This window comes from Thalassophryne amazonica, chromosome 6 (genome assembly GCF_902500255.1).
Source record: "Thalassophryne amazonica chromosome 6, fThaAma1.1, whole genome shotgun sequence".
Lineage (NCBI taxonomy): Eukaryota > Metazoa > Chordata > Actinopteri > Batrachoidiformes > Batrachoididae > Thalassophryne > Thalassophryne amazonica.
The window spans coordinates 75,364,211-75,390,803 of NC_047108.1; the positions used below are offsets into that span (position 1 = coordinate 75,364,211).

The following is a 26,593-nucleotide window of genomic DNA, read 5'->3' on the forward strand; positions in this document are numbered from 1 at the left end:
TTTGAGGCACTGTTTAGTTAACTACTTCTAAGGCTGTTTCCAAAAAAACCTTCTAAGGCTGCTTCCACATGATAGCGTTAGCCTATGTTAGCTGTGCTGATGTGTGTCGACCGGGAATCTTGTTTTTTCTCATAAAAATCCGACTTTATTCTCATAAAATTACAACTTTATTCTCGTAATATTACGAGTTTTTTCTCATAATATTACAACTTTATTCTCGTAAAATTACAGTTTTATTTTCAAAGTCTTAAAATTCTGACTTTATTGTTGTAATATTACGACTTTATTCTCGAAGTTTAAAAAATAATTCAATGTGGCCCTAAAATGCCATTGTAGAGAACCACCAAGATGTTCTTGCAGTTTTAGGAGTGTCCTGTCTTTGTGTGAGTTGTGTCCATTCCCTGTATTTTTTCATCCAGCTGAATGATAATCACCCTCCATCCTCACACTCTGTTAATAATGAAACCATCCCAAACCCCGCCAGCCTGCGGCTTCTGTTTACTGCTGATGGACTGAGAGGTGATGTGTGTTTGGTGAAAGTGGGTCATAGTGTCTCCTGAGTGGACAGGAGAGCAGAAACAGACTGTTCAGGTCATAATAATCTGAACCTTTGACGTTGATAAAGAGGGAATTCCAGTTTTAAACTCCTCCCAAACGTGGTGGCAGAGGCCTTTTGAATTTTTAAACCAATTGCTTCACAAAATGATTCACAGTTCTGAAACGCTACAAACAGTAAATGAAACAATGGTTTCATTAGAAATTCAAAACACAAAGTGAACCAGTGCTTTCAATGTTTCTTTTTTTGGAAACATTTGAAAATGAATGAATCAGCAGCATTGAAAAAAAAATCAGTTTTCAAAATTCTCAAAATAGTAAATGAAAAATTTACTTCTAAAAATAATTCCCTGCTTCAAAACTGTTAACACGAAAGGTATCAGAGGGGCAATGCATGGCCTGTGCTTGCACAAAAATGTTTTTCTGACAATAATTATTATAATTATATATAATAATTTCATGATTCCATAAAAAATACTGATGGGTGTAAGGTTTCTGTAGCCATTTTGATTGCAGAGATATCCTGGAAAATGGACTTTTGCTTCAAAAGTTAATCATCTCAAACATTCCTCGCATGTTTGATGAAAAGTCTGCTCACCAGTTTTTGAGTTGTTTTCCTCTCAGACAGACATGAGCGAGTGCAGTACCCTGCAGTCCCGATGGCTCGCTCCATGAATACTGTAAATTAAACAACCTGATCTCATGCCAAGTTGGAAAAGTGGTTTAATTTATTCGTTTGTCATCACGAAATGTATTACATTTTCATGACAGTATCACAAAATTATTTGGTGATGGTATTTTAAAAATAGTGTCTGAAAGTTGACTGTGTCACAAAAATGTGATGCAATTCATGACTATCGCAAAAATAAATAAATGTGAGACTCAGCTAAATTAAATGCATGAATCAGAAAATATTTATTTCTAAACGCTCCAAACAATCGTATCAGAAAATGATTCGTTGTTTTGACATACTTAAAATGAATGAACAAAATGTTGAAGAAAATGGTGTATTTATTTTATTTAATTTTTTGAAACACACAAAATGTGAAACTGCTTCTGAAAAAAACTGTTTGAAACACCAAATGAAACAGTGACTTCAGAAACACCCAAAGCTCGAGAATCATCAGTGACATTTCAGAAGTACAGCAGCAATTTGGTGTCAGACAAATTCTAAATTAAAAAAAATTAAATACTTCGATACATGAATGATGAAGACAAGCATTAAATAAGTAACTGTTACCTTCATGCATGCCAACAGGTCAGTATAGAAACAAATCTCATCAAGCAAACATTTGGGTGTTATTTCAAGAGCACATATAAAATTTATTTGTAGAAGGTACGCCAGTGCATTTACTTTCTTCATAGACTTAAGTCTTTTGGATCCAGCTGCCAGACCCCCCCCCCCCCCCCCCCACCCTGTGTGTTTTTAGATCATTGATGATTGTACACTGTAGCATGCCATCCTTGTCCAGCCTACTACTGCATCTGCAAAATGTAAAATAAAAGTAAATAATCAAATTCTAATTTTTTGCAAAGGTTATTGTCCACCCGGCACTGCACACTTTTCAGGAAACTCTCAAGAGTACTAAACAAAAATCAGTGTGTTGGTAATTGACACCTACAGTAGTGTTCAGAATAATAGTAGTGCTATGTGACTAAAAAGATTAATCCAGGTTTTAAGTATATTTCTTATTGTTACATGGGAAACAAGGTGCCAGTAGATTCAGTAGATTCTCACAAATCCAACAAGACCAAGCATTCATGATATGCACACTCTTAAGGCTATGAAACTGGGCTATTAGTAAAAAAAGTAGAAAAGGGGGTGTTCACAATAAAAATAGTGTGGCATTCAGTCAGTGAGTTCGTCAATTTTGTGGAACAAACAGGTGTGAATCAGGTGTCCCCTATTTAAGGAAGAAGCCAGCACCTGTTGAACATGCTTTTCTCTTTGAAAGCCTGAGGAAAATGGGACGTTCAAGACATTGTTCAGAAGAACAGCGTAGTTTGATTAAAAAGTTGATTGGAGAGGGGAAAACTTATACACAGGTGCAAAAAATTATAGGCTGTTCATCTACAATGATCTCCAATGCTTTAAAATGGACAAAAAAAAAAAACAAAAAACAGATGCGTGGAAGAAAATGGAAAACAACCATCAAAATGGATAGAAGAATAACCATAATGGCAAAGGCTCACCCATTGATCAGCTCCAGGATGATCAAAGACAGTCTGGAGTTACCTGTAAGTGCTGTGACAGTTAGAAGACCCCTGTGTGAAGCTAATTTATTTGCAAGAATCCCCCGCAAAGTCCCTCTGTTAAATAAAAGACGTGTGCAGAAGATGTTACAATTTGCCAAAGAACACATCAACTGGCCTAAAGAGTAATGGAGGAATATTTTGTAGACTGATGAGAGTAAAATGTTCTTTTTGGGTCCAAGGGCCGCAGACAGTTTGTGAGACGACCCCCAAACTCTGAATTCAAGCCACAGTTCACAGTGAAGACAGTGAAGCATGGTGGTGCAAGCATCATGATATGGGCATGTTTCTCCTACTATGGTGTTGGGCCTATACAGTGAGGAAAATAAGTATTTGAACACCCTGCGATTTTGCAAGTTCTCCCACTTAGAAATCATGGAGGGGTCTGAAATTTTCATCTTAGGTGCATGTCCAATGTGAGAGACATAATCTAAAAAAAAAAAAAATCCAGAAATCACAATGTATGATTTTTAAATAATTGTATGCTACTGCTGCAAATAAGTATACTCAACAAAAATATAAACGCAACACTTTTGGTTTTGCTCCCATTTTGCATGAGATTAACTCAAAGATCTAAAACTTTTTCCACATACACAATATCACCATTTCCCTCAAATATTGTTCACAAACCAGTCTAAATCTGTGATAGTGAGCACTTCTTCTTTGCTGAGATAATCCATCCCACCTCACAGGTGTGCCATATCAAGATGCTGATTAGACACCATGATTAGTGCACAGGTGTGCCTTAGACTGCCCACAATAAAAGGCCACTCTGAAAGGTGCAGTTTTGTTTTACTGGGGGGGGGGGAAACCAGTCAGTATCTGGTGTGACCACCATTTGCCTCATGCAGTGCAACACATCTCCTTCGCATCATCCGTGAAGAGAACACCTCTCCAACGTGCCAAACGGCAGCGAATGTGAGCATTTGCCCACTCAAATTGGTTACAACGACGAACTGGAGTCAGGTCGAGACCCAGATGAGGACGACGAGCATGCAGATGAGCTTCCCTGAGACAGTTTCTGACAGTTTGTGCAGAAATTCTTTGGTTATGCAAACTGATTGTTCCAGCAGCTGTCCGAGTGGCTGGTCTCAGACGATCTTGGAGGTGAACATGCTGGATGTGGAGGTCCTGGGCTGGTGTGGTTACACGTGGTCTGCGGTTGTGAGGCTGGTTGGATGTACTGCCAAATTCTCTGAAACGCCTTTGGAGACGGCTTATGGTAGAGAAATGAACATTCAATACACGAGCAACAGCTCTGGTTGACATTCCTGCTGTCAGCATGCCAATTGCACGCTCCCTCAAATCTTGCGACATCTGTGGCATTGTGCTGCATGATAAAACTGCACCTTTCAGAGTGGCCTTTTATTGTGGGCAGTCTAAGGCACACCTGTGCACTAATCATGGTGTCTAATCAGCATCTTGATATGGCACACCTGTGAGGTGGGATGGATTATCTCAGCAAAGGAGATGTGCTCACTATCACAGATTTAGACTGGTTTGTGAACAATATTTGAGAGAAATGGTGATATTGTATATGTGGAAAAAGTTTTAGATCTTTGAGTTCATCTCATACAAAATGGGAGCAAAACCAAAAGTGTTGCGTTTATATTTTTGTTGAGTGTATTTGAACACCTGTGAAAATCAATGTTAATATTTGGTACAGTAGCCTTTGTTTGCAATTATAGAGGTCAAATGTTTCCTGTAGTTTTTCACCAGGTTTGCACACACTGCAGCAGGGATTTTGGTCCACTCCTCCATACAGATCTTCTCCATATCTTTCAGGTTTGGAGTTTCAGCTCCCTCCAAAGATTTTCTATTGAGTTCAAGTCTGGAGACTGGCCAGGCCACTCCAGGACCTTGAAAAGCTTCTTACGGAGCCCCTCCTTAGTTGCCTTGGCTGTGTGTTTGGAGTCATTGTCATGCTGGAAGACCCAGCCATGACCCGTCTTCAATGCTCTTACTGAGGGAAGGAGGTTGTTTGCCAAAATCTCGCAATACATGACCCCATCCATCCTCCCTTCAATACGGTGCAGTCGTCCTGTCCCCTTTGCAGAAGAGCACCCCCAGATTATGATGTTTCGATCCCCATGCTTCACGGTTGGGATGGTTTTCTTGGGGTTGTTCTCATCCTCTAAATATGGTAAGTGGAGTTGATTCCAAAAAGCTCTGTTTTGGTCTCATCTGACCATGCAACCTTCTCCCATGCCTCCTCTGGATGATCCAGATGGTCACTGGTGAACTTCAAACAGGCCTGGACATGTGCTGGCTTGAGCAGGGGGACCTTGCTGCCCTGCAGGATTTTAAACAATGACAGCATCATGTGTTACTAATATAATCTTTGTGACTGTGGTCCCAGCTCTCTTCAGGTCATTGACCAGGTCCTCCTGTGTAGTTCTGAGCTTTTTCAGAATCATTCTTACCCCACAAAGTGAGATCTTGCATGGAATCCCAGACCGAGGGAGATTGACAGTCATCTTGTGTTTCTTCCACTTTCTAATAAATAGTCATAACAGTTGTTGTCTTCTACCAAGCTGCTTGCCTGTTGTCCTGTAGTCCATCCCAGCCTTGTGCAGGTCTACAGTTTTGTCCCTGGTGTCTTTAGACAGCTCTTTGGTCTTGGCTATGGTGGACAGGTTGGAGTGTGATTGATTGAGTGTGTGAACAGGTGTCTTTTATACAAGTAACAAGTTCAAACAGGTGCAATTAATACAGGTGAAGAGTGCAGAATAAGAGGGCTTCTTAAAGAAAATTAACAGGTCTGTGAGAGCCAGAATTCTTGCTGGTTGGTAGGTGATCAAATACTTATTTGCAGCAGTAACATACAAATAAATTATTTAAAAAATCATACATTGTGATTTCCGGATATATATATATATATATATATATATATATATATAAATATATAAATATAAATATATATATATATATATATATATATATATATTTTTTTTTTTTAGATTATGTCTCTCACAGTGGACGTGAGACCTAAGATGAAAATTTCAGACCCCTCCATGATTTCTAAGTGGGAGAACTTGCAAAATCACAGGGTGTTCAAATACTTATTTTCCTCACTGTATATCGCATACCAGGTATCATGGATCAGTTTGGATATGTCAAAATACTTGAAGAGGTCATGTTGCCTTATGCTGAAGAGGACATGCCCTTGAAATGGGTGTTTCAACAAGACAATGACCCCAAGCACACTAGTAAACGAACAAAATCTTGGTTCCAAACCAACAAAATTAATGTTTTGGAGTGGCCTGCCCAATCCCCGGACCTAAATCCAATTGAGAACTTGTGGGATGACATCAAAAAAGCTGTTCCTGAAGCAAACTAAGAAATGTGAATGAATTGTGGAATGTTGTTAAAGAATCTTGGAGTGGAATAACAGCTGAAAGGTGCCACAAGTTGGTTGACTCCATGCCTCGCAGATGTGAAGAAATCATGAAAAACTGTGGTTATACAACTAAATACTAGTTTAGTGATTCACAGGATTGCTAAAAAAGCAGTTTGAACATAATAGTTTTGAGTTTGTAGCGTCAACAGCAGATGCTACTATTATTGTGAACACCCCCTTTCTACTTTTTTTTACTAATATCCCAATTTTATAGCCTTAAGAGTGTGCATATTATGAATGCTTGGTCTTGTTGGATTTGTGAGAATCTACTGAATCTACTGGTACCTTGTTTCCCATGTAACAATAAGAAATATACTCAAAACCTGGATTAATCTTTTTAGTCAATAGCACTACTATTATTTTGAACACTACTGTACATTCAAAATAAATATGCATTGTTTGTCATTAATGTTTTTCCTTTTTGGATGTTTATGGAAAGTGTAATTTATATTCATTTGCATTTTCTGCCGGTGGCAGCAGAATAAGCAGCTCATCCCACACTTCCCCATCCTGGGCCAAGTCCTGTCACTCTTCCCAGGGGATCCCTCCAGTGTGTCCCGGGTCTTCCCCGGAGCCTCCTCCCAGTTGGACGTGCCTGGAAGACCTCCTTAGGGAGACAACCAGGGAGCATCCTCACCAGATGCCTGAACCATCTCAACTGGCTCCTTTCATTGGGAAGAAGCAGTGACTCTAATCAGAGTCACTCCCGGATAGTCGAGTTTCTCATCAGGAGTGTAAGCCCAGATACCCAACGGAGGAATTTAATTTCCGCAGCTTGTATCAGTAACTTATTCTTTTGGTCATTACCCAAAGTTCATGACCATAGGTGAGGATCGGAGTGTAAATTGACTGGTAAATTGAGAGCCACGCCTTCTGGCTCAGCTCCTTCTTCACCATGATGGTCTGTCTGGTACAGTGTCCATAAAACATCAGCCTCCACCCCAATCTGTCTATCGATCTCCAGCTTAACCCACTTGTGAACAAAACACCAAGATACTCCTCCGCTTGGGGCAGTAGCTCTCCCCTGACCCAGAGGGGACAGTCCACCCTTTTTCTAACAGAGGACCATGATCTTAGATTTGGAGGTGCTGATTCTCATCCCAGTTGCATCACACTCAGCCTCAAACCTGTTTAGTGCACTCCCTTATGATGCCAACAGAATGACATAATCCACAAAAAGCAGAGAGGACACTGATATCTTGTGTCATTTATATTTTATTTACTTAGCAGCAGTCCAATTGATGCTAAATGAATTTTTGTCTTTAATGATAAAGATGCATCATATCATATCATATTGAATTGTATGTGATACAAATAACTGTATGTATTTGAAAATTTATGTCACATCATCACAATGCAAAGAGACACACATAAAGCTTTAATATTAAGCTGGCAAAATATACTGCAGCCAAAACACTTGCATGTATACTGATATGGAGGAATTAATGACACATTTAAGTAATTATTTAATGGTGTATTTATTGATTTAAGTTTGGCACTTTTACTCCTCCAATTTCAATTCATTAATGACACATTTAAGTAATTGTTCTCCAGGTTTAATTAATTAATGACACATTTAATTAATTAATGACACATTTATGTAATTATTTAATGATGCATTTATTGATTTAAGTTTGGCACTTTTACTCCTCCAATTTAAATTAATTAATGACACATTTAAGTAATTGTTCTCCAGGTTTAATTAATTAATGACACATTTAATTAATTAATGACACATTTAAGTAATTATTTAATGGTGTATTTATTGATTTAAGTTTGGCACTTTTACTCCTCCAATTTAAATTAATTAATGACACATTTAAGTAATTATTCTCCAGTTTTAATTAATTAATGACACATTTAAGTAATTATTTAATGATGTATTTATTGATTTAAGTTTGGCACTTTTACTCCTCCAATTTAAATTAATTAATTACACATTTAAGTAATTATTCTCCAGTTTTAATTAATTAATGACACATTTAATTAATTAATCACACATTTAAGTAATTATTTCATGATGTATTTATTGATTTAAGTTTGGCACTTTTACTCCTCCAATTTAAATTAATTAATGACACATTTAAGTAATTATTCTCCAGTTTTAATTAATTAATGACACATTTAATTAATTAATCACACATTTAAGTAATTATTTCATGATGTATTTATTGATTTAAGTTTGGCACTTTTACTCCTCCAATTTAAATTAATTAATGACACATTTAAGTAATTATTCTCCAGTTTTAATTAATTAATGACACATTTAATTAATTAATGACACATTTAAGTAATTATTTAATGATGTATTTATTGATTTAAGTTTGGCACTTTTACTACTCCTATTTAAATTAATTAGTGACACATCTAAGTAATTATTTTATGACATTTATTTATTAGATTTTGGCACTCTTATTCCTCCATATGCTGATAGTTGCAAATAATAATAAATAATAATAATAATAATAAACTGTGCTTAAGAAGCTGTGAATATCTTGCCTGAGTCTGGCTTGTGCACTGTAATTTCACTCACTGCCCCATTTAGGTAAAAAAAACAAACAAGAAATAAAGGTTTTGAGTTCAGCAATGAGGGAAAACATTGCCTCATAGTGAGACATGTATTTCTAGGCAAACTCATTTTCCATGAATTTTCCCTGAGCTTTCTGCTTGGCATTAAAACAACTCATATTTTGGTGTGTTGTGTCACCTGTCAGACAAAATAAGCAAGTTACATAGGTGTTTGTCTATTTTGATTTGAATATCATAAAAAGCTTGTGTTTGTTGTTTTGCTCATTTTCTTTGATTATTAGATCAACCAACCATCAAATAGGGCAGAGGTGAAAACTATACACACCTCCAGAGAAGGAGCAGAGGCTATGTGATTATGCCAGGTTGTTTAGTTTTAGAAGATATGCTGAAAAGAAATAATGATATTTTGTGGTCATTCTGATTTGAAACAGGAATTTGTATTCATTTTTTATTATTTGTGAATCAGGCTTTCATTTGAGCTCTTCTCCAACATTCTTACCGAATGCCATCATAAAAAATTCCTTCTTTCATCACATCATCGGCTTTCCTTCCATCTGTTCTTTAGCATTCTTGCCTTATGACATTCTTTAATAGTAAGATGTGTTTTTCTTGCTTTATGATGCCATCAAAAACCTTTCCTCAAATTTCTCTTTTCCATTGTGAGATAGTCTGATTTAAGCTCTTCTTCTTTGAGCTCATTCTTCTTTGATGGCATCATAAAAATCTATTGGTTCACAATGAAATTATCCCGCCCACAATTCCATCACCTTGATTTATGTTCTCCTTCTGCCCTTCACTTTTAATTTGTCCTTGCATATGTTTGTTTGTTTGTTTGTTTTCCAGACATTGCATCCTGAAAGTATTCACAGCACGTCAGTTGTTCCACATTTTATGTTACAGCCTTATTCCAAAATGGAGTAAATTAATTTTTTCCCTCAAAATTCTATACCCCATAATGACAACAACAAAAAAAGGATTTTGGCAAATTTCTTAAAAATAAAAACTAAAAAATCACAAGTACATAAGTATTCACACAGTTTGCTCAATACTTTGTTGGTGCACCTTTGGCAGCAATTACAGCCTCAAGTCTTCTTGAATATGATGCTACAAGTTTGGTGCACCTATCTTTGGCCAGTTTTGCCGATTTCTCTTTGCAGCACCTCTCAAGCTCCATCAGGTTGGATGGGGAGCATCGGTACACAGCCATTTTCAGATCTCTCCAGAGATCTTCAGTTGGATTCAGATCTGGGCTCTGGCTGGGCCACTCAAGGACATTCACAGAGTTGTCCTGAATCCACTCCTTTGATATCTTGGTTGTGTTCTTAGAGTCTCTGTCTTGCTGAAAGATGAACCATCGCCCCGGCCTGAGCTCCAGTGCCGGTTTTCATCCAGGATGTCTCTGCCTGGTTTCCTCCAAACATGATGTCTGGCATTCATGCCAAAGAGTTCAATCTTTGTCTCATCAGACCAGAGAATTTTGTTTGTCATTGTCAGATGGGCAGCCAGCTCTGGGGGGAGTCCTGGTGGATTTGAATTTCTTCCATTTATGGATGATGGAGGCCACAGTGCTCATTGGGACCTTCAAAGCAGCAGAAATGATTATCTTTCCCCAGTTTTGTGTCTCGAGACAATCCTGTCTCAGAGGTCTACAGAAAATTCCTTTGACTTCATGCTTGGTTTGTGCTCTGACATGTACTGTCAACTGTGAGACCTTATATGTAGACAGGTGTGTTTCTTTCCAATTCATGTCCAATCAGCTGAATTTACCCCAAGTGGATTTCAATTAAGCTGTTGAAACATCTCTAGGATGATCAGTGGAAACTGGATGCAACTGAGCTCAATTTTGAGCTTCATGGCAAAGGCTGTGAATACTTACGTACATGTGATTTCTTAGTTGTTGTTGTTGTTTTTTTTTTTAATAAATGAGCAAAATAAAAAAAAATCAAACCTTTTTCACTTTATTATTATGGGGTATTGTGTGTAGAATTTTGAGGGGGGAAAACAAATTTCATCCATTTTGGAATAAGGCTGTAACATACGAAAATGTGGATGAAGTGAAGCGCTGTGAATAGTTTAAAGATGCACTGTACAATGTACATAAGACACAAGATTATTTCTGACTATTTTAATTAAATTGTCAAATACCACTTAGTCCAATTAAGGGTCGCGGGGGGCTGGAGCCTATCCCATCAGTCATAGAGCGCGAGGCGGGTTACACCCAGGACAGGATGCTAGTCTGTCGCAGGGCCACAAATAGACAAACAAACACATAAACACCCACACACACACCTTACTGACAATTTTAAAGATTCCAATCCACCTAACCCGCATGTCTTTGGATGTGGGAGGAAACTGGAGCACCCGGAGGAAACCCACGCAAACACGGGAAGAACATGCAAACTCCACACAGAAAGGCCACGGGAATTGAACCCACAACCTTCTCGCTGTGAGGCAACAGTGCTAACCACTAAGCCACCGTGCTGCCCATTGTCAAATACCCTTAGATATAAAACAATGAGTCTACATTTTTATTCCTCTTATAAAATAAATATTTTATGATATATAACATGACAATTCCACCGTCTTTTTTTCAACACTACACCTCTTTTTTGTGGAATTTCCCTCATAAAACAAAATTTAACTGCACTGTTAAAATGTACCGTAAAAGAAAATAAAGCCATAACCAGAGATTTCATCTTCATTCTAGAAATATCCAGATATATAAACTTTAAATATTATAATAAATATAGATAAAAACCCATAAATGATCAAATTTATGAGCGATATATTACAGTATGTGCAACTTTAAAAAAATATGATGGTTCATCTCTTTAGTCTCTCCTTTCCTCTCTTCATTCACTTTCATTGTGTCTCTTTCACATCTTTTGTGTGCCAAAAGCAGACAGTGGGTTGTTGTCATCTGCGTGAGGTTGTGGAGGAGATGAGCAGTGGGTGAGGCGGGGAGACGTGTACTGTAAAAAATCTGTGTGAAATTAACAGTGAAATGCTGTAAAATCATGGCATACAAATTTGTAAACCCATAAAACGATTTGAATAAAAGTTTTTCTTATTCAGTCACTGTCTGAATCCACTTATCGTGATTATTCATTCATTCAGTCATTTTCTCTACAAGCTTACTCCATTTAAGGGCCAAGGTTACGGGGTGGAGCCTGTCCCAGCAGTCATAGGGCATGAGGCAGGTTGAACCGTGAACAGGATGCCAGTCTGTCGCAGGGCCACATACAGACACACAAATACATTCACACATGCATACACACCTACTGTTGATTAAGAATGACCAGTTCACCAGGTCTTTGGAAGTGGGTGTAAGCCTGAGCATCCAGTGGGAACCCCCGCAAACACAGGGAGAACATGCAAACTACACGCAGAAAGGACCAGATCAGAAGGGAGGCAGCAGTGCTAATCACTAAATCCATCCATCCATTCATTTTCTATACCCTTTTACTCCAATTAAGGGTCATGGGTAGGCTGGAGCCTATCCCAGCAGTCATAGTGCATGAAGCAGGGTACACCCTGGACAGGATGCCAGTCTATCACAGAGCTCCACATAGACAAACACATTCACACCCACACGCACACCTACGGACAATTTAAAATTTCCAATTCACTTAAGCTGCATGTCTTTGGATGTGGGAGGAAGCCAGAGCACCCGAACCCACACAAACACAGGGAGAACAGAACATGCAAACTCCCCACAGAAAGACCGCAGGTGGGATTATTATTATTATTATTATTATTGAATAAAGAGTGCAAAACGTTCATACACTGTAATTCGACAGCATTTATCATGCTTTAAAGCCAAATGACTTTAATGTCATTTCAACATTAGAATAAAAATTTTATCAACCCACTGTGCTTTAATTTCAAACTCAACTAGGTCTGCTTTTTCCACTCACTGAGGAGTGGAATGTGTTTTTGTTCTTTAACCAGACAAAGTAATAATGGGAATGGTTCATTACCGAGTGCGCTGTAGACCCGCCCACAGTTTATGAACACATGGTGGCACAGTGTGCTTGGCTCCTGAACCCCCTTCTCTTTGTCACAGAAAAGCCCAGTCGGCATGTGAATTTATATCAAATCTGTGTTTTACAGAAATTTTACAGAAATAATTGGTTTAAAGGCAGTGTAATGATATTAATTAATCACAAAAGGCTGTAGGATTTACTAGATGAAAATGTAAATGACAGCAGTTTTATAGTGTAAAATCTATATGTTCCTCTGGAATATTATATTTTTTCTGTATTTTTCTGTTAAAAACAACAGTTTTTTGTTTTAGTTTTTTTTTACAGTGTGGAGATAAGTAGGGGTAAAGGGGGTGGGTGTGCCTGGTGTCACACAGGGTAATGATGGCAGACAGGGTGATGGTTGGGGCGGGGGGTGGGGTGGTGGAGTAATTCAGGGGCTTGTGTAAGTAGCAGAGGGGTTAACGGGGCCTTTGGGACACTCAGGTTTTGTGGTTACAGAGTTGAAGTGTACTTAGCCTGTCACATCTGTTTTAGCACGGCTCTTTAATACAGCCATAATACTAATTGGGTTTGGCTGAGGTGTTGGTTTTCAACTGTGAAAACAGCCACCTGCTCCTCCATACAGCATCAACACCATCCAGTCTAGACTGACCACAGATCCTTTGTATGTTTGCACAGTTTAGTGCAGCGACCCTGACATGGCAAACAGTCCAAAGAAAGGTGACCAAAATTAATAAATAAAAATAAAACCACTTTCTTTCATGTGCTTCGGGATTTTTTTTTTTTTTTCAGGTTTGGTCTCTTCATCTGAACTGGGCACACTAGATGCAACTAGTCCGTGAACCTGTAGTCAAGCCTGCAAAACCTCTCGTATAACTGAAATGTAAATTCAGTTATTAAATTCACAAACAACTTGAGCGTACTCATGGAGGACATACCTCCACCAAGACCCAACACTCAAAGCGCAAGTTACAGTGCTGTTCCACCAATGCAGGAAAACAATAAAAACCGGTAGCCAATGATGTTCATCCCCAAAATATGAGATATGTTTTCTTTTGTGTTAATGTTAGCAATTTGACAAGGGTTTTGTTTATTGTTTTTATTTATTTATTGTGAAAAATTTCTTATGCCAGTTACACATTAGAGTTTATGGAGTCATGAGGTCACTGGCGATGCCGACAAAGGTCCAGTGGCCTGGTGCTTCCCGTCTTACTGTATAGATGTGAAACTTGGATAATAACCAGTGATCTAAGACAACAACTGGGTGCACCAGATCTCTTCAGTGTCGTGATCGGCCCCGTGTCTAGGTCTTTGTCATGGTTTTGTCCCGTGTGTGCTTCCACGTTGTTCATTTACCCACTCTTTGATTATCTGTTTGTTTCAATTTAGTCATTGGGTGGATTTGCGCATTGTATAATTTGTGGATTTACCTCTGTCTATTTCTATTTGTTTATTTTACTGCATTGTCTTGCACCTGCATGCCTCATCTTTGTCTCTTTCATTCACGCCTCTATTTCTGTCTGCTTAGTATTTATTTTACTGCACTCTCTTACACATGCGAGCCTCGTCTTTGTCTCTTTATTCCACACCCCTTCCTGAACTTTCTCACACACCTGTCCTCACTCTCCTTAATCACTACGAGGTCTGTCAATAAAGTAACGGTCCTTTTTATTTTTTTCAAAAACTATATGGATTTCATTCATATGTTTTTACGTCAGACATGCTTGAACCCTCGTGCGCATGCGTGAGTTTTTCCACGCCTGTCGGTTATGTCATTCGCCTCGGAGCACGCCTTGGGAAGGAGTGGTCCGGCCCCCTCGTCGGATTTTCATTGTCTGGAAATGGCGGAATGAAAAGGACTTTTTTTTCCATCAGAATTTTTTCAGAAGCTGTTAGAAACTGGCACCTGGAAACTATTCGAAAAATTTATCTGGCTTTTGGTGAAAATTTTACGGGCTTCACAGAGAATAAGGTCTGTTACTACAGCTTTAAGGACCCCTTTAAGGACCCTGTGGATACGAGACCGTCGTGTGCTCTTTCTCTGGTTATCACAAGAGCTGGACATCAGCCATTTTCTGGCAGATTTCACTTTTAACAAGAGATTTTGTCATGGAAAGCCGTGCGGAGGCTTCGCGCGTAATGACCGATTCGCTTTGGAAGCGAGACAAAGGAACACCTCCGTTTCGGCGTGTCAGAGGACAAGTTTGGACATGTCCAGCGCTCCACAATTTCTCTGATACTTACTGGACTGGTAAGCATTGAAAGCCGAGATAGACATGACGCCAAGCGTCCTTAAAGGGGTCCTTAAAGCTGTAGTAGCAGTCCTTATTCTCTGTGAATCCCGTAAAATTTTCACCGAAAGCCAGATAAATTTTTCGAATGGTTTCCAGGTGCCAGTCTCTAACAGCTTCTGAAAAAATTCTGATGGAAAAAAAGTCCTTTTCATTCCGCAGACAATGAAAATCCGACGAGGGGGCGGGACCACTGCTTCCCAAGGCATGCTCACAGGCGAATGACGTCACCAACAGGCGTGGAAAAACTCACGCATGCGCACGAGGGTTCAAGCATGTCTGACGTAAAAACATATGAATGAAATCCATATAGTTTTTGAAAAAAATAAAAAGGACCGTTACTTTATTGACAGACCTCATACACTTTCTATCTAAGCCTCACCTTGTTCATTCCCTCTCCACCAGTTTCTTGGGCTTTTAGCATTGTGTCTCAGCCAGTGGTGCAGTCTGTGTTCTGCTGTGTATGACCTTGATTTGTTTTTGACCTCACTTTTGCCACAGCCTTTAGTACTTGGACTCAGTGATTTTGAACCCTGCTCGTTTTTTGACCATGCATCAGCCTCGTGTCTGCCAGATAACTTTGCATCGCTGACTGTCTCCTTGTGTACTGTGCCTGTTTCAACAAGATAAACCCTTTTTTATTACTCCATCTCCTGAGTCTCTGAATCTGCATTTTGTGTCTACCATTCTGCTTGTTCCACGTCATGAACCGTGACATTCAAAAAAAATTTTTTAATCATGGTTAGTGCCAGTGTGAAGCCATTTGTCAAACAACACTTTGTTTTACTCTTCTTAAATCATAATGACAAAAGAAACTAACCAAATGTCCCTTACTGTTTACATACCTTGGTGATTTTGGCCTGAAAACATGCACACAAGTCGACACAAATGGGTTTGAATGGCTACTAAAGATAACCATCCTCACATGTGATCTGTTTGCTTGTAATTACTGTGTGTGTATAAAAATGTCAGTGCGTTTCTGTGCTCTTAACAGACCCTTGCATTTTTCATCCAGTGCTGCCCTGATATTTCTGAATTACAGGGAAAGCAAAAGAATTGTCAAAGAAAAGGTAATTGAACTGTATTAAACAAGAAAGAGGCATCCAAGGGACTGAGAATGCCAATCAGCAGTGTTCAAACTTTAAGTGGAAAATGAGAGATTCTTTTGGGAAAACATGCATGCAGTAGGCACTTAATATTTACTGTAAGGGCCAATTTTGGTGTTCTGCTATTAAATACTCCCCCACCTAGTCCCACTAACACAATCCTCTGAGCCTGCTAATGGATATCCTGCTCACAATCAAACATAGATAAAGGAATGAAAACATGACCTCCTTGGTAGAGATGAGAGATAAGAATACACTAGAATGCAAATCATACCATATTGATGGAAATATGTGATATTGAAGTTTTTTTTTGTAGCTTTCTGAATTTCTTTGGAAGCAGCAACTGTGTTGTGACAAACAGGAAAGCGTTTTTTGAAAATCAGCAAAAATGACAATTCTAGTAGTCCATTTTAAAACATTGTGAACAATCAAGCTCCTGAGTGCTTTGATTTTTTTTTTTTTTTTGACAATGGCTTTGTTTGTAAGAGTCCCTTTTTTTTTGAGAAGCTAGTTTTGTAAATGATTGCAGGAAAGTCAACCATCCCATGAGCTTAAATCACTTGTATGCTGATAATTGCAACGGAATAACGCTATGAACCAACGTTTTTAATAGTTTACATATTAGTGGTACAAAGTGTCTGGAAAAAAATTGGATAGGTATGCATTTTTAATATGCTAATTGGTATTATGCTGCATCGGTCTGTTTATAGAAGCTGATCTTGATCTGTTTGTTTATGGATGATGTAGTGCATGGTAAATATTTTCTATATTTTTAGGTGCAGTATCACCACAAATATGTTACCGGTGTTCATAACATTCACAACTACATTATCCAGTTTTGTTGTTCATGAAAAAATGTGATTTTGAGTTGATGTAGCGTACCGCGGTAGTTCCCATTTTGACACTATTTTAGTTTGAACAGTGCTGCTCAAAGATTGCATGTATTGGGTAAGGTTATGGGGAAACCACAAACTTGCTTGCCTTTTTTTGTGAGGAAAGGTTTAGTGGCCTTAACTTTGCAGACGTGTCAAGAACCCTTGGCAACAATCACCATCAGTTACTGCCCATATTGTGAGGTGGGAAGGGTGTACCAAGGGGTGTCTGAGGGCCACACCCAGAGATCCCCAAACATATTCCACAGGGTCCCTAGTCAGCCACCAACCCTCTAATCATGGGAGATGTAAAGAGTCAACACAAGGCACTGATGCGGAGTTGTCAAGGTGGAGCCATCTAACCAGAGCACATGGTGTCGTAATGTCATTAGTGAACATAGACATCACAGAACATAAATGGAAAATAAACAAATAAATGTACTGGAAAGTAAAAACCATGTGTTAGCAGTGATCTGACCACTTACACTTTAAAACGTGAGGCATAATTGAGGGCCCCTTTACACATAGTAGTTGTACGAATAAGTACAACTCAAGGTGGAACAGTGTGTATAAGTGAACGAGCCGGCGGGCAGGTGTGCACAATGCCGCTACAACGGTTTGTGCACGTGGGTACACAGTGCGACCAGCTGTGCGATGTGGTTGACCCATGGTCACAGATGTACAGTCATGAAATGACATGAATGAAGCAGTGCGCTCTTATCATGTTTGCATCTACTGGCGGTATGTCCAGCCGGCCCACACGCGCACGTCCTGTGGATGGCGTGCCACAGGACTGACACCGCATCATGTGGAACAGATCTCACGTGGGTGATGTGACATTCAGATCGCCTGCGTGCTATGATCTGATGGTTCGTTTCACCTGAGGTAGTCTGTCAATGTGTACACCGTGAGGTTGCTGCAGCCCATTGCAACAATGATATATGTTTTTATGCATGTCCACATGAGGACAGCAAGCAGACATACGCATGTCACAGTTCATGTCCGTCCAAAAACGGTAGGTGTTCCCCAGCCATGATGACCAGAACCACAGATCTCCACAGCCGCTCCTGTGAGCGGCTACACCCCCTGTCATTTCAGTGCACACACAAATGTGTCACTTTGTCTGTTTACAAAGCCACACTCGTAGGGCACTTAGACAAATTTCACATCCAGCTCGACACTGATCATCTGCTGACTGTTGTCGTGTTAACGGTGCAACTGACCACACATTTTCTAAGTACCAAGCAAGTGGTGTTAGATGTCCGTGTGTCTCACCTGGAATTTGTCCGACACCTGCTGTGAGAGGTTTTGATGGGCTCCCACAGCGCACACTGTCTTTCAGCCACTGGTGTGCGCAAATAGTTGTAGCAACAGGTGTACGAGGCATTAGAGGCAGGTACGATTTTTACATATATTGCACACAATTCCTGCTTTATGCGCAATTCGACCAAATTCACACTATGTATGAAGGGGCCCTAATTCTTTGATTTAGTGTGATCTGGAGAAAGTCAAAAGTAACTTGATACAAATAAGATATTTGTTTGTAAAAATGACTACAAGTTATACAAAACAAAACTGATATATACTCAACAAAAATATAAACGCAACACTTTTGGTTTTGCTCCCATTTTGTATGAGATGAACTCAAAGATCTAAAACTTTTTCCACATACACAATATCACCATTTCCCTCAAATATTGTTCACAAACCAGTCGAAATCTGTGATAGTGAGCACTTCTCCTTTGCTGAGATAATCCATCCCACCTCACAGGTGTGCCATATCAAGATGCTGATTAGACACCATGATTAGTGCACAGGTGTGCCTTAGACTGCCCACAATAAAAGGCCACTCTGAAAGGTGCAGTTTTGTTTTATTGGGGGGGGATACCAGTCAGTATCTGGTGTGACCACCATTTGCCTCATGCAGTGCAACACATCTCCTTCGCATCATCCGTGAAGAGAACACCTCTCCAACGTGCCAAACGGCAGCGAATGTGAGCATTTGCCCACTCAAATCGGTTACGACGACGAACTGGAGTCAGGTCGAGACCCCGATGAGGACGACAAGCATGCAGATGAGCTTCCCTGAGACGGTTTCTGACAGTTTGTGCAGAAATTCTTTGGTTATGCAAACCGATTGTTTCAGCAGCTGTCTGAGTGGCTGGTCTCAGACGATCTTGGAGGTGAACATGCTGGATGTGGAGGTCCTGGGCTGGTGTGGTTACACGTGGTCTGCGGTTGTGAGGCTGGTTGGATGTACTGCCAAATTCTCTGAAACGCCTTTGGAGACGGCTTATGGTAGAGAAATGAACATTCAATACACGAGCAACAGCTCTGGTTGACATTCCTGCTGTCAGCATGCCAATTGCACGCTCCCTCAAATCTTGCAACATCTGTGGCATTGTGCTGTGTGATAAAACTGCATCTTTCAGAGTGGCCTTTTATTGTGGGCAGTCTAAGGCACACTTGTGCACTAATCATGGTGTCTAATCAGCATCTTGATATGGCACACCTGTGAGGTGGGATGGATTATCTCAGTCTTTTTCAAACATACCCTGTTAAAGGACGTTGGCTTTTGTTTCTCTTACTTTAAACCTTTTATTCCAGACAGAGTTTTCCCAATATACTTATTCTGAGCAGTATAAAAATAAGCTAAGTCTTGAAATTCTACTTTTTCATTTAATAAACAGGATGTTTATGTGGTAACTTGCTTTGTTTGCAGTTGTGGTGCTGTTAAACTTTTTTTTTTTTCTGACAGCAGTTCCCCACCTACAGTAAACACGTAATACATAGACGTGCAAGTAAACTCTATAAAGTGTATAATGATATGACCTCATCTCACACCTCCTCCACCACATCATCACACAGACCAACAGGTCTAGCACGCCTCTCTGCTCTAACCCAGCACAAAGTCTCCATATGTACAAAGCTAGATAACCTCATTATAAACAACTAATCCTAAAAACTCCACAGTTTTGATGTCACAGTCCTGTTCCAGTAGTGTCTAAGCTTTGATACCTCATAGTGTTTGTATATAAAGAAGGTAGTAGTTAAGTGGTGTCAACAGGGAGGGTGAGGGTGATCTGCCTGTGATGAAACATGATAGTGGTGAAATAAAGGAAATTACTGAATGATAAAAGTCAGAGTGAAGTTGGTAAACAGGAAGTAAGGAAATTAAATTAAGACTAACACATAGAACCTTCCACTACATAAAGAGCAAGTTAAAAATGATCTTCATTAATGGGAGAGCCTCAGCTCTCTATGCTCTGTATTTTTTTTCAATACACAAAGCATATTTTGGTTTGAGATTAGAGATGAATTTCAGAAGAAAATTTATGTTTTGTTTTTGTTGTTGTTTTGATTTTGTTTTTTCCTTGCATTTGTAATTTGCAATGTTAAAAGACATGTTGCACAGAAACCATAATAACTTAGATTTAGAATGTTAGTGTCATTAGATTATAAACTGGGATTGCTTTGTGCACTTCTGTGACTGATCTCAAAGTATATGGCATTCGCAAACAAACAGCTAGAGAGACTGCTGAAAACAAATTGTGAGTACTCACTTTTCTGAGTGTTCCTGACAGCATTTACTTAGGTTTGAGAAAACATCCCAGCATGTTGTTGAATGGAATGTAGCTGCTAACGTTAAGAACGGAGGCACAGAGATTGCAAATGATTGCAACTTTGCAATCATTTTGATTGCAAGTTTTACATAAGTGTGATGTCATGTTATGATGACTCATTTTTAAAAGTGATAACTGTTCATTTAATGCAGTAGCAGCCCCTCTCCACTGTGCGTGTGCATGTCCATTAGTCATAAAAGCATCATGTTAAAAACAACCTCTGCTAGAGACCCAGCTTTATGCATGGTTATAAGTGTTGTCATCGATGTAACTGTGAAAATTCTAAGAAATGCATCTCTGTGATCAGGCAGCCTGAAAAACAGCGCGAGTACTGCGTGCATGTTCATGGCAGTAGCTATAATGGGGTTAAAACAGTGTGCTGCTCCAGTAGACAGCAGACTCTGCACACACTGAGATCCAACAGACTCTCTCAACATAAAATAAAAATAACGAAGTCTACCAGCTCCACTGAGGAGAACAAAATACAAAAGGAAAAATACTGAAGAGGGCACTCACCAACATGCACATCACACACGAATCATGCACAATTGTCATTTGCAGAATACTGTCCAGTTCCACACCATCAAAGAGGTCATGACTGGCACCGTCACACATGGGTGGCGCAGGTGTGTCCAACCCACTGACCTTGAGCCACAGCTGCTGGACTCTCTCAGCCACTCCCAAAAGTGGTTTCTCTCTCCGATCATCTCCACTATTTTGGCATGCTCCAGTGGTAGCTTTGCTGTCAGCTCCTCACAAAGTTCTCTCACGATTCTGGCATGTTGGACAGGAAGTCCATTATCTCCTGAAAATAATGTATTCTGCCTTCAGAAGAAGACTAGAGCATGCGCATAGGCCGTGTAAGCGCTAATCAATTTAGCACAAAAGCTACAGCTTTCCAATGCGACACGCAGAGTAAAATAAACCCTTTTAGGAGAAAGAGGGTCCACGCTGATCATCTGAAATAGCTTACTGTGCATTTAAAGTGAAGCAGTGTGTTGCTGTTTTAAAAAAAACAGTTTTGTCCGCTAGATGCTGTCCGCTCTATGTGGGGAATGACTATTCGGCCGGCTGCTGTCTCTCTGCTCGGTGTGAGGGGCTCAGGGCTCCCCTCACACGGGGCGAGTCACACTGACAAACAGTCTCTGAAAGATCCTCTTTCTTCTGTGTTTGGCACAGACACGCGTGTTTCGCTCTATAATTTTCGCTGTTGTGGGCAACACACAATGCTTCACAAACACGGTAACTTAAATAAAATAATAATAATAAAAAAACTGACTGGGAGGCTCATGTTCAGCCTCCAGCTGAAATGCATCTGCTGAATCGCAGAGAAAGAGGGATAAAAAAAAATCACGCAGGGACCCAGCGAATTTTACAAGTTGGGGAAAACAAAAAACAGAAAGCCACATCCCATCACCATTTCAGCAAAATGTCAAGACTTTGGCTGAGCTCCTGACACTGGGAAAGATCCAAAACTTGTAAAGATGTGAAAAAATAATTACCCAGGAAAACAGGGATACAACTAAATTTGACAATCTGCGTGATGGTGCAGTGACATTGTGCCATTGCTTTGGGAGAGCCCTGGACTGTTGATGTTTAAAAACGCAAAAGTACTTTCTATCCGACTACTCGATTAATCGATAACTTGATAACTAAAATAATCGATAGCTGCAGCCTAGTTGGGACGTTGTGTAAAAGTTAAAACAGAATACAATGATTTGCAAATCCTCTTCAACCTATATTCAATTGAATACACCACAAAGACAAAATATTTAATGTTCAAACTGAAAGTTTTGTTTTTGTGCAAATATTTGCTCATTTTGAAATGATACCTGCAACACGTTTCAAAAAAGCTGGGACAGTGGTATGTTTACCACTGTGTTACATCATCTTTCCTTCTAACAACACTCAAAAAGTGTTTGGGAACTGAGGACACTAATTGTTGAAGCTTTGTAGGTAGAATTCTTTCCCATTCTTGCTTGATGTACGACTTAAGTTGTTCAACAGTCCGGGGACTCTGTTGTTGTATTTTGCGCTTCATAATGCGCCACACATTTTCAATGGGCGACAGGTCTGGACTGCAGACAGGTCAGTCTAGTACCCCCACTCTTACTACGAAGCCATGCTTTTGTAACACGTGCAGAATGCGGCTTGGCATTGTCTTGCTGAAATAAGCAGGGACGTCCCTGATAAAGACATTGCTTGGTTGGCCGCATGTGTTGCTCCAAAACCTGGATGTACCTTTCAGCATTGATAGTGCCATCACAGATGTGTAAGTTGTCCATGTCACGGTGACTAACACACCCCCATACCATCACAGATGCTGGCTTTTGAACTTTGCGCTGGTAACAATCTGCATGCTCTTTTCCTCTTTTGTCCAGAGGACATAACGTCCATGATTTCCAAAACCATATGAAATGTGGACTCATCAGACCACAGCACACTTTTCCACTTTGCGTCTGCCCATTTCAAATGAGCTCGGGCCCAAAGAAGGCGGCGGCGTTTCTGGATGTTGTTAATGTATGGCTTTCGTTTTGAATGGTAGAGTTTTAACTTGCACTTGTAGATGTAGCGATGAACTGTGTTAACTGACAATGGTTTTCTGAAGTGTTCCTGAGGCCACGTGGTAAGATCCTTTACACAATGATGTCGGTTTTTAATGCAGTGCCACGTGAGGGATCAAAGGTCACGGGCATTCAATATTGGTTTTCTGCCACTTACATGTAGAAAGTTCTCCAGATTCTCTGAATCTTCTGATTATGTTATGGACTGTAGATGGTGGAATTCCTTGCAATTGAATGTTGAAAAACATTGTTCTTAAATTGTTGGACTATTTTTTTCATGCAGTTCAAAGTGGTGATCCTCACACCATCTTTGCTTGTTAACGGCTGAGCCTTTTGGGGATGCTCCTTTTATACCAAATCATGACACTCACCTGTTTCCAATTAACCTATTCACTTGTGGAATGTTCCAAACCAGGTGTTCTTTGAGCATTCATCAACTTTCCCAATCTTTTGTTGCCCCTGTCTCAGCTTTTTTTAAAATGTGTTGCAGACATCAATTTAAAAATGAGCAAATATTTGCACAAAAACAATAAAGTTTATCAGTTTGAACATTAAATATCTTGTATTTATGGTGTATTCAATTGAATATAGGTTGTAGAGGATTGTATTCTGTTTTTATTTACATTTCACACAATGTCCCAACTTCATTGGAATTGGGGTTGTACACTGTAAAGGTAATTTGTCACTTTATTTTGTTTTGTTCAATCAGAATTTGTAGTTTTCTATAAATTAGTGTTTAAAATAGATTGCTTATGTATTTTTAATAAATTTGCAAAAATCTTCTTTTTTTTTTTTCTTGCATTTCCATTTTGGAATAAGTAACACAAGAAAATGTGGGGAAAGTGCAGTGCCGTGAATACTTTCTGGATGCACTGTAAAAGGTGCTATGTTGCTCTTTCGCCTGGTAGTTCAACATTGATACGGCAGATTGTTATTTTACTTGTGCAACTTCAGATCTTCTAGGAGAATGAACCTAATTTGAATGTGTTGATGGTGGGAGAAAGCCAGAAGTCTCAAAAGAAATGCATGTAGACATGTAGAGAACATTCAAACTCAACACAAAAGAAACTGGACATTGCTGACTTTGAACCCAGGACACTTTTGACATTATAATAGTTGTTTTCCCATGCAGGCACCCACGGTAAACCTAAAATATACAGAAGTACAAAAACATTATAGGCTAAAGTGTATAATGACATGCAATCTCATCTCACACCTACTCCACCAGGTTCTCATATTCATCTTTTGATTTACAGTGTGTCACAAAAACAAAATAGTTCCCCTTGTTGCTCCCAAAGCCTTTGGAGAAGACTGTTAATGAATAGATTTTTTTTTCTCTTTCCAAAAATATGCACAAATAAATGGTGTAGTGTTTTGAAGGCCAAACCAGATGTTTTTATATTGAATTACACTCAGGTTGGAGAATAATCCGCATTTTAGCATCTCTCTGTCTTTGGGAGCATCTTTGTTCTGAGAAAAAGGAAACACTTTCGTCAAGATCAACTGACCGCCTACAGTGCTGGAGTCGGTTTTCCATCAAGCAAAAATATTGCTGGGTGTATATCAATGGTTTAGATGAAGGAAAATTTGTGCAACACATAACCACATTTCCAAACAAATAGAAGAGCCTGTTAAAACTCAAGGTGCCACAGTGCTGCCCACAGCTGAGTGGGTGACTTTTCCCTTACTGGGAATCCAGAGTTTATCCTGAGCTTGTTTGGTTATTGTTGGTGTGATCTACTGTCTGTAACACACACGCGATGCACCCATAATGGAGGCAGACTGCTGTTGCACACATTTCCACTTTTAGCCTCTCATATTCTTTGCAAAAATTAGTGAATTCACACTGCTGTCAAAGAACAAGGGTGGAGGTCCATGGTAAAAATACTGTGACCACAATTTGCTTTATTCATGTGGAAAATCTGATTGTCCATTGTTCCTATGGGTCCATAAATGTTAATAAAGCCATTTAACGAAACAAAGGCTGGATAGTTCATGACAACGACCAACCCGGAAGTAAACAAAACTGTCACACCTCTCTTGGCAACGGCACACGCGAGAGCATTATGCCCGTGAAAACCATTGACTAAGGTAAGACGGCTAATCTACAAGTTTAATCGTCGATGTGAAACGGTGATTAGACGGATAGTGTTTCTCGACTAACTGTCGTTGACTTAGGAGACTGAAAGATTAGACTGCTCTATGAAACTGGGCCCATGTGTTCCTGGAGGTTAAGAAGGTGAGGCCAGTTAAAACCATGTGGCCGTCACTGATACCCATCTCCTATAATGAAACAGCTGAGAGAACAACCTCAGCCATGAGAGGGGCCTGGACTGCATCTCAACCAACAAGAAAAAAAAAAAAAGAACCACAATACAGCTAATTTTAATGACTGCTGTAGTTCTACAGAGGGGAAGTGTGGGCAATCATGGGGCCACAAGACTCTCAGCAATGTATGATTGCAGACCATTTGTCGCCACAGAATTTTTTATGTATTTATTTTTTTAATTTGAATTTATCTATTTTTAATGCTGGGTTGCAGTCATGCAGTAAATCCTAATTGCAATTCTTTCTTTCCTTTGTCCTTTTAGCTGATGGGGTCTTTTGTCCTAGCAGTGGGTCTGTGGCTGCGTTTTGATCCAGAAACCGTGTCTCTGCTTGCTGGCGATGCTGCTCCTGATACCTTCTTCATTGGTGGGTAACACAGCAAGTCTCAGGTCATATCTGCATTACCTGTACCCATTTCAGGTCTTTTGGAGGCTTTGTTCAAGTCAGCCTCTTGCATGTGTGGTATCGTGTTGTATACATGGTGTGGAGAAAAGATTTTAAACCTGTAAACTGCAAATAGTTAAGATGCCTATTCAACAGCTGTTCATCAGATACAGTTGCCAGGAGTTTGTTGAATCAAAGGGGGGTGTGTGTTGACAGTTTTTTTTTGTTTGTTTGTTTGTTTTTTCTCTCAACTTTATCGGCTTCTGAATTCTTTTTCAGAAAATTTTCACAGAACATGGGTTATCACTGCTATCCACAATTTGTCATTGCTTTTTGGCACTTGGTGTTGGGGTTTGGTCCAGGCTTGGGTTATGGGTTGGTCTTTGTGTCTTTTATTTGAGCTCTCTTGACCTGTTGTGTCCTGTGTGGATGCGTGCTGGTGTGTGTCCCGGCTGTCCCTGTATGAATGTAGGTTCACCTGTCATCCTGCTATTTGTGTGTGAGCCCCTTGTGTGTCCCTTCATGTGCACTTACTGTTCTGCTGTTGTCTGTGTATGATGTGTGTGAGCACACCCACCCCTTAGGTCTATGAATGCATGTGTTACATGTCCCCCGTTTCATGGGTGAGTCATGTGTGTGCACGTGTGGCATTGTCATTGGCATTTTAAGGTTCTGCTACTAACCTATAAAATTATTAATGGA

The 26,593-nt window shown here is 39.6% G+C and overlaps 1 protein-coding gene across 1 annotated transcript in view; it reads left to right on the forward strand.

The window, feature by feature from the left end:
* LOC117512445 (tetraspanin-2-like) overlaps positions 1 to 26,593 on the forward strand; it is a 104,716-nt gene that overhangs the window by 9,879 nt on the left and 68,244 nt on the right. The window contains exon 2 of the mRNA XM_034172523.1: positions 25,771 to 25,873. Coding sequence (XP_034028414.1) covers positions 25,771 to 25,873 — 103 coding nt within the window. The remainder of the gene's footprint in view (positions 1 to 25,770; positions 25,874 to 26,593) is intronic.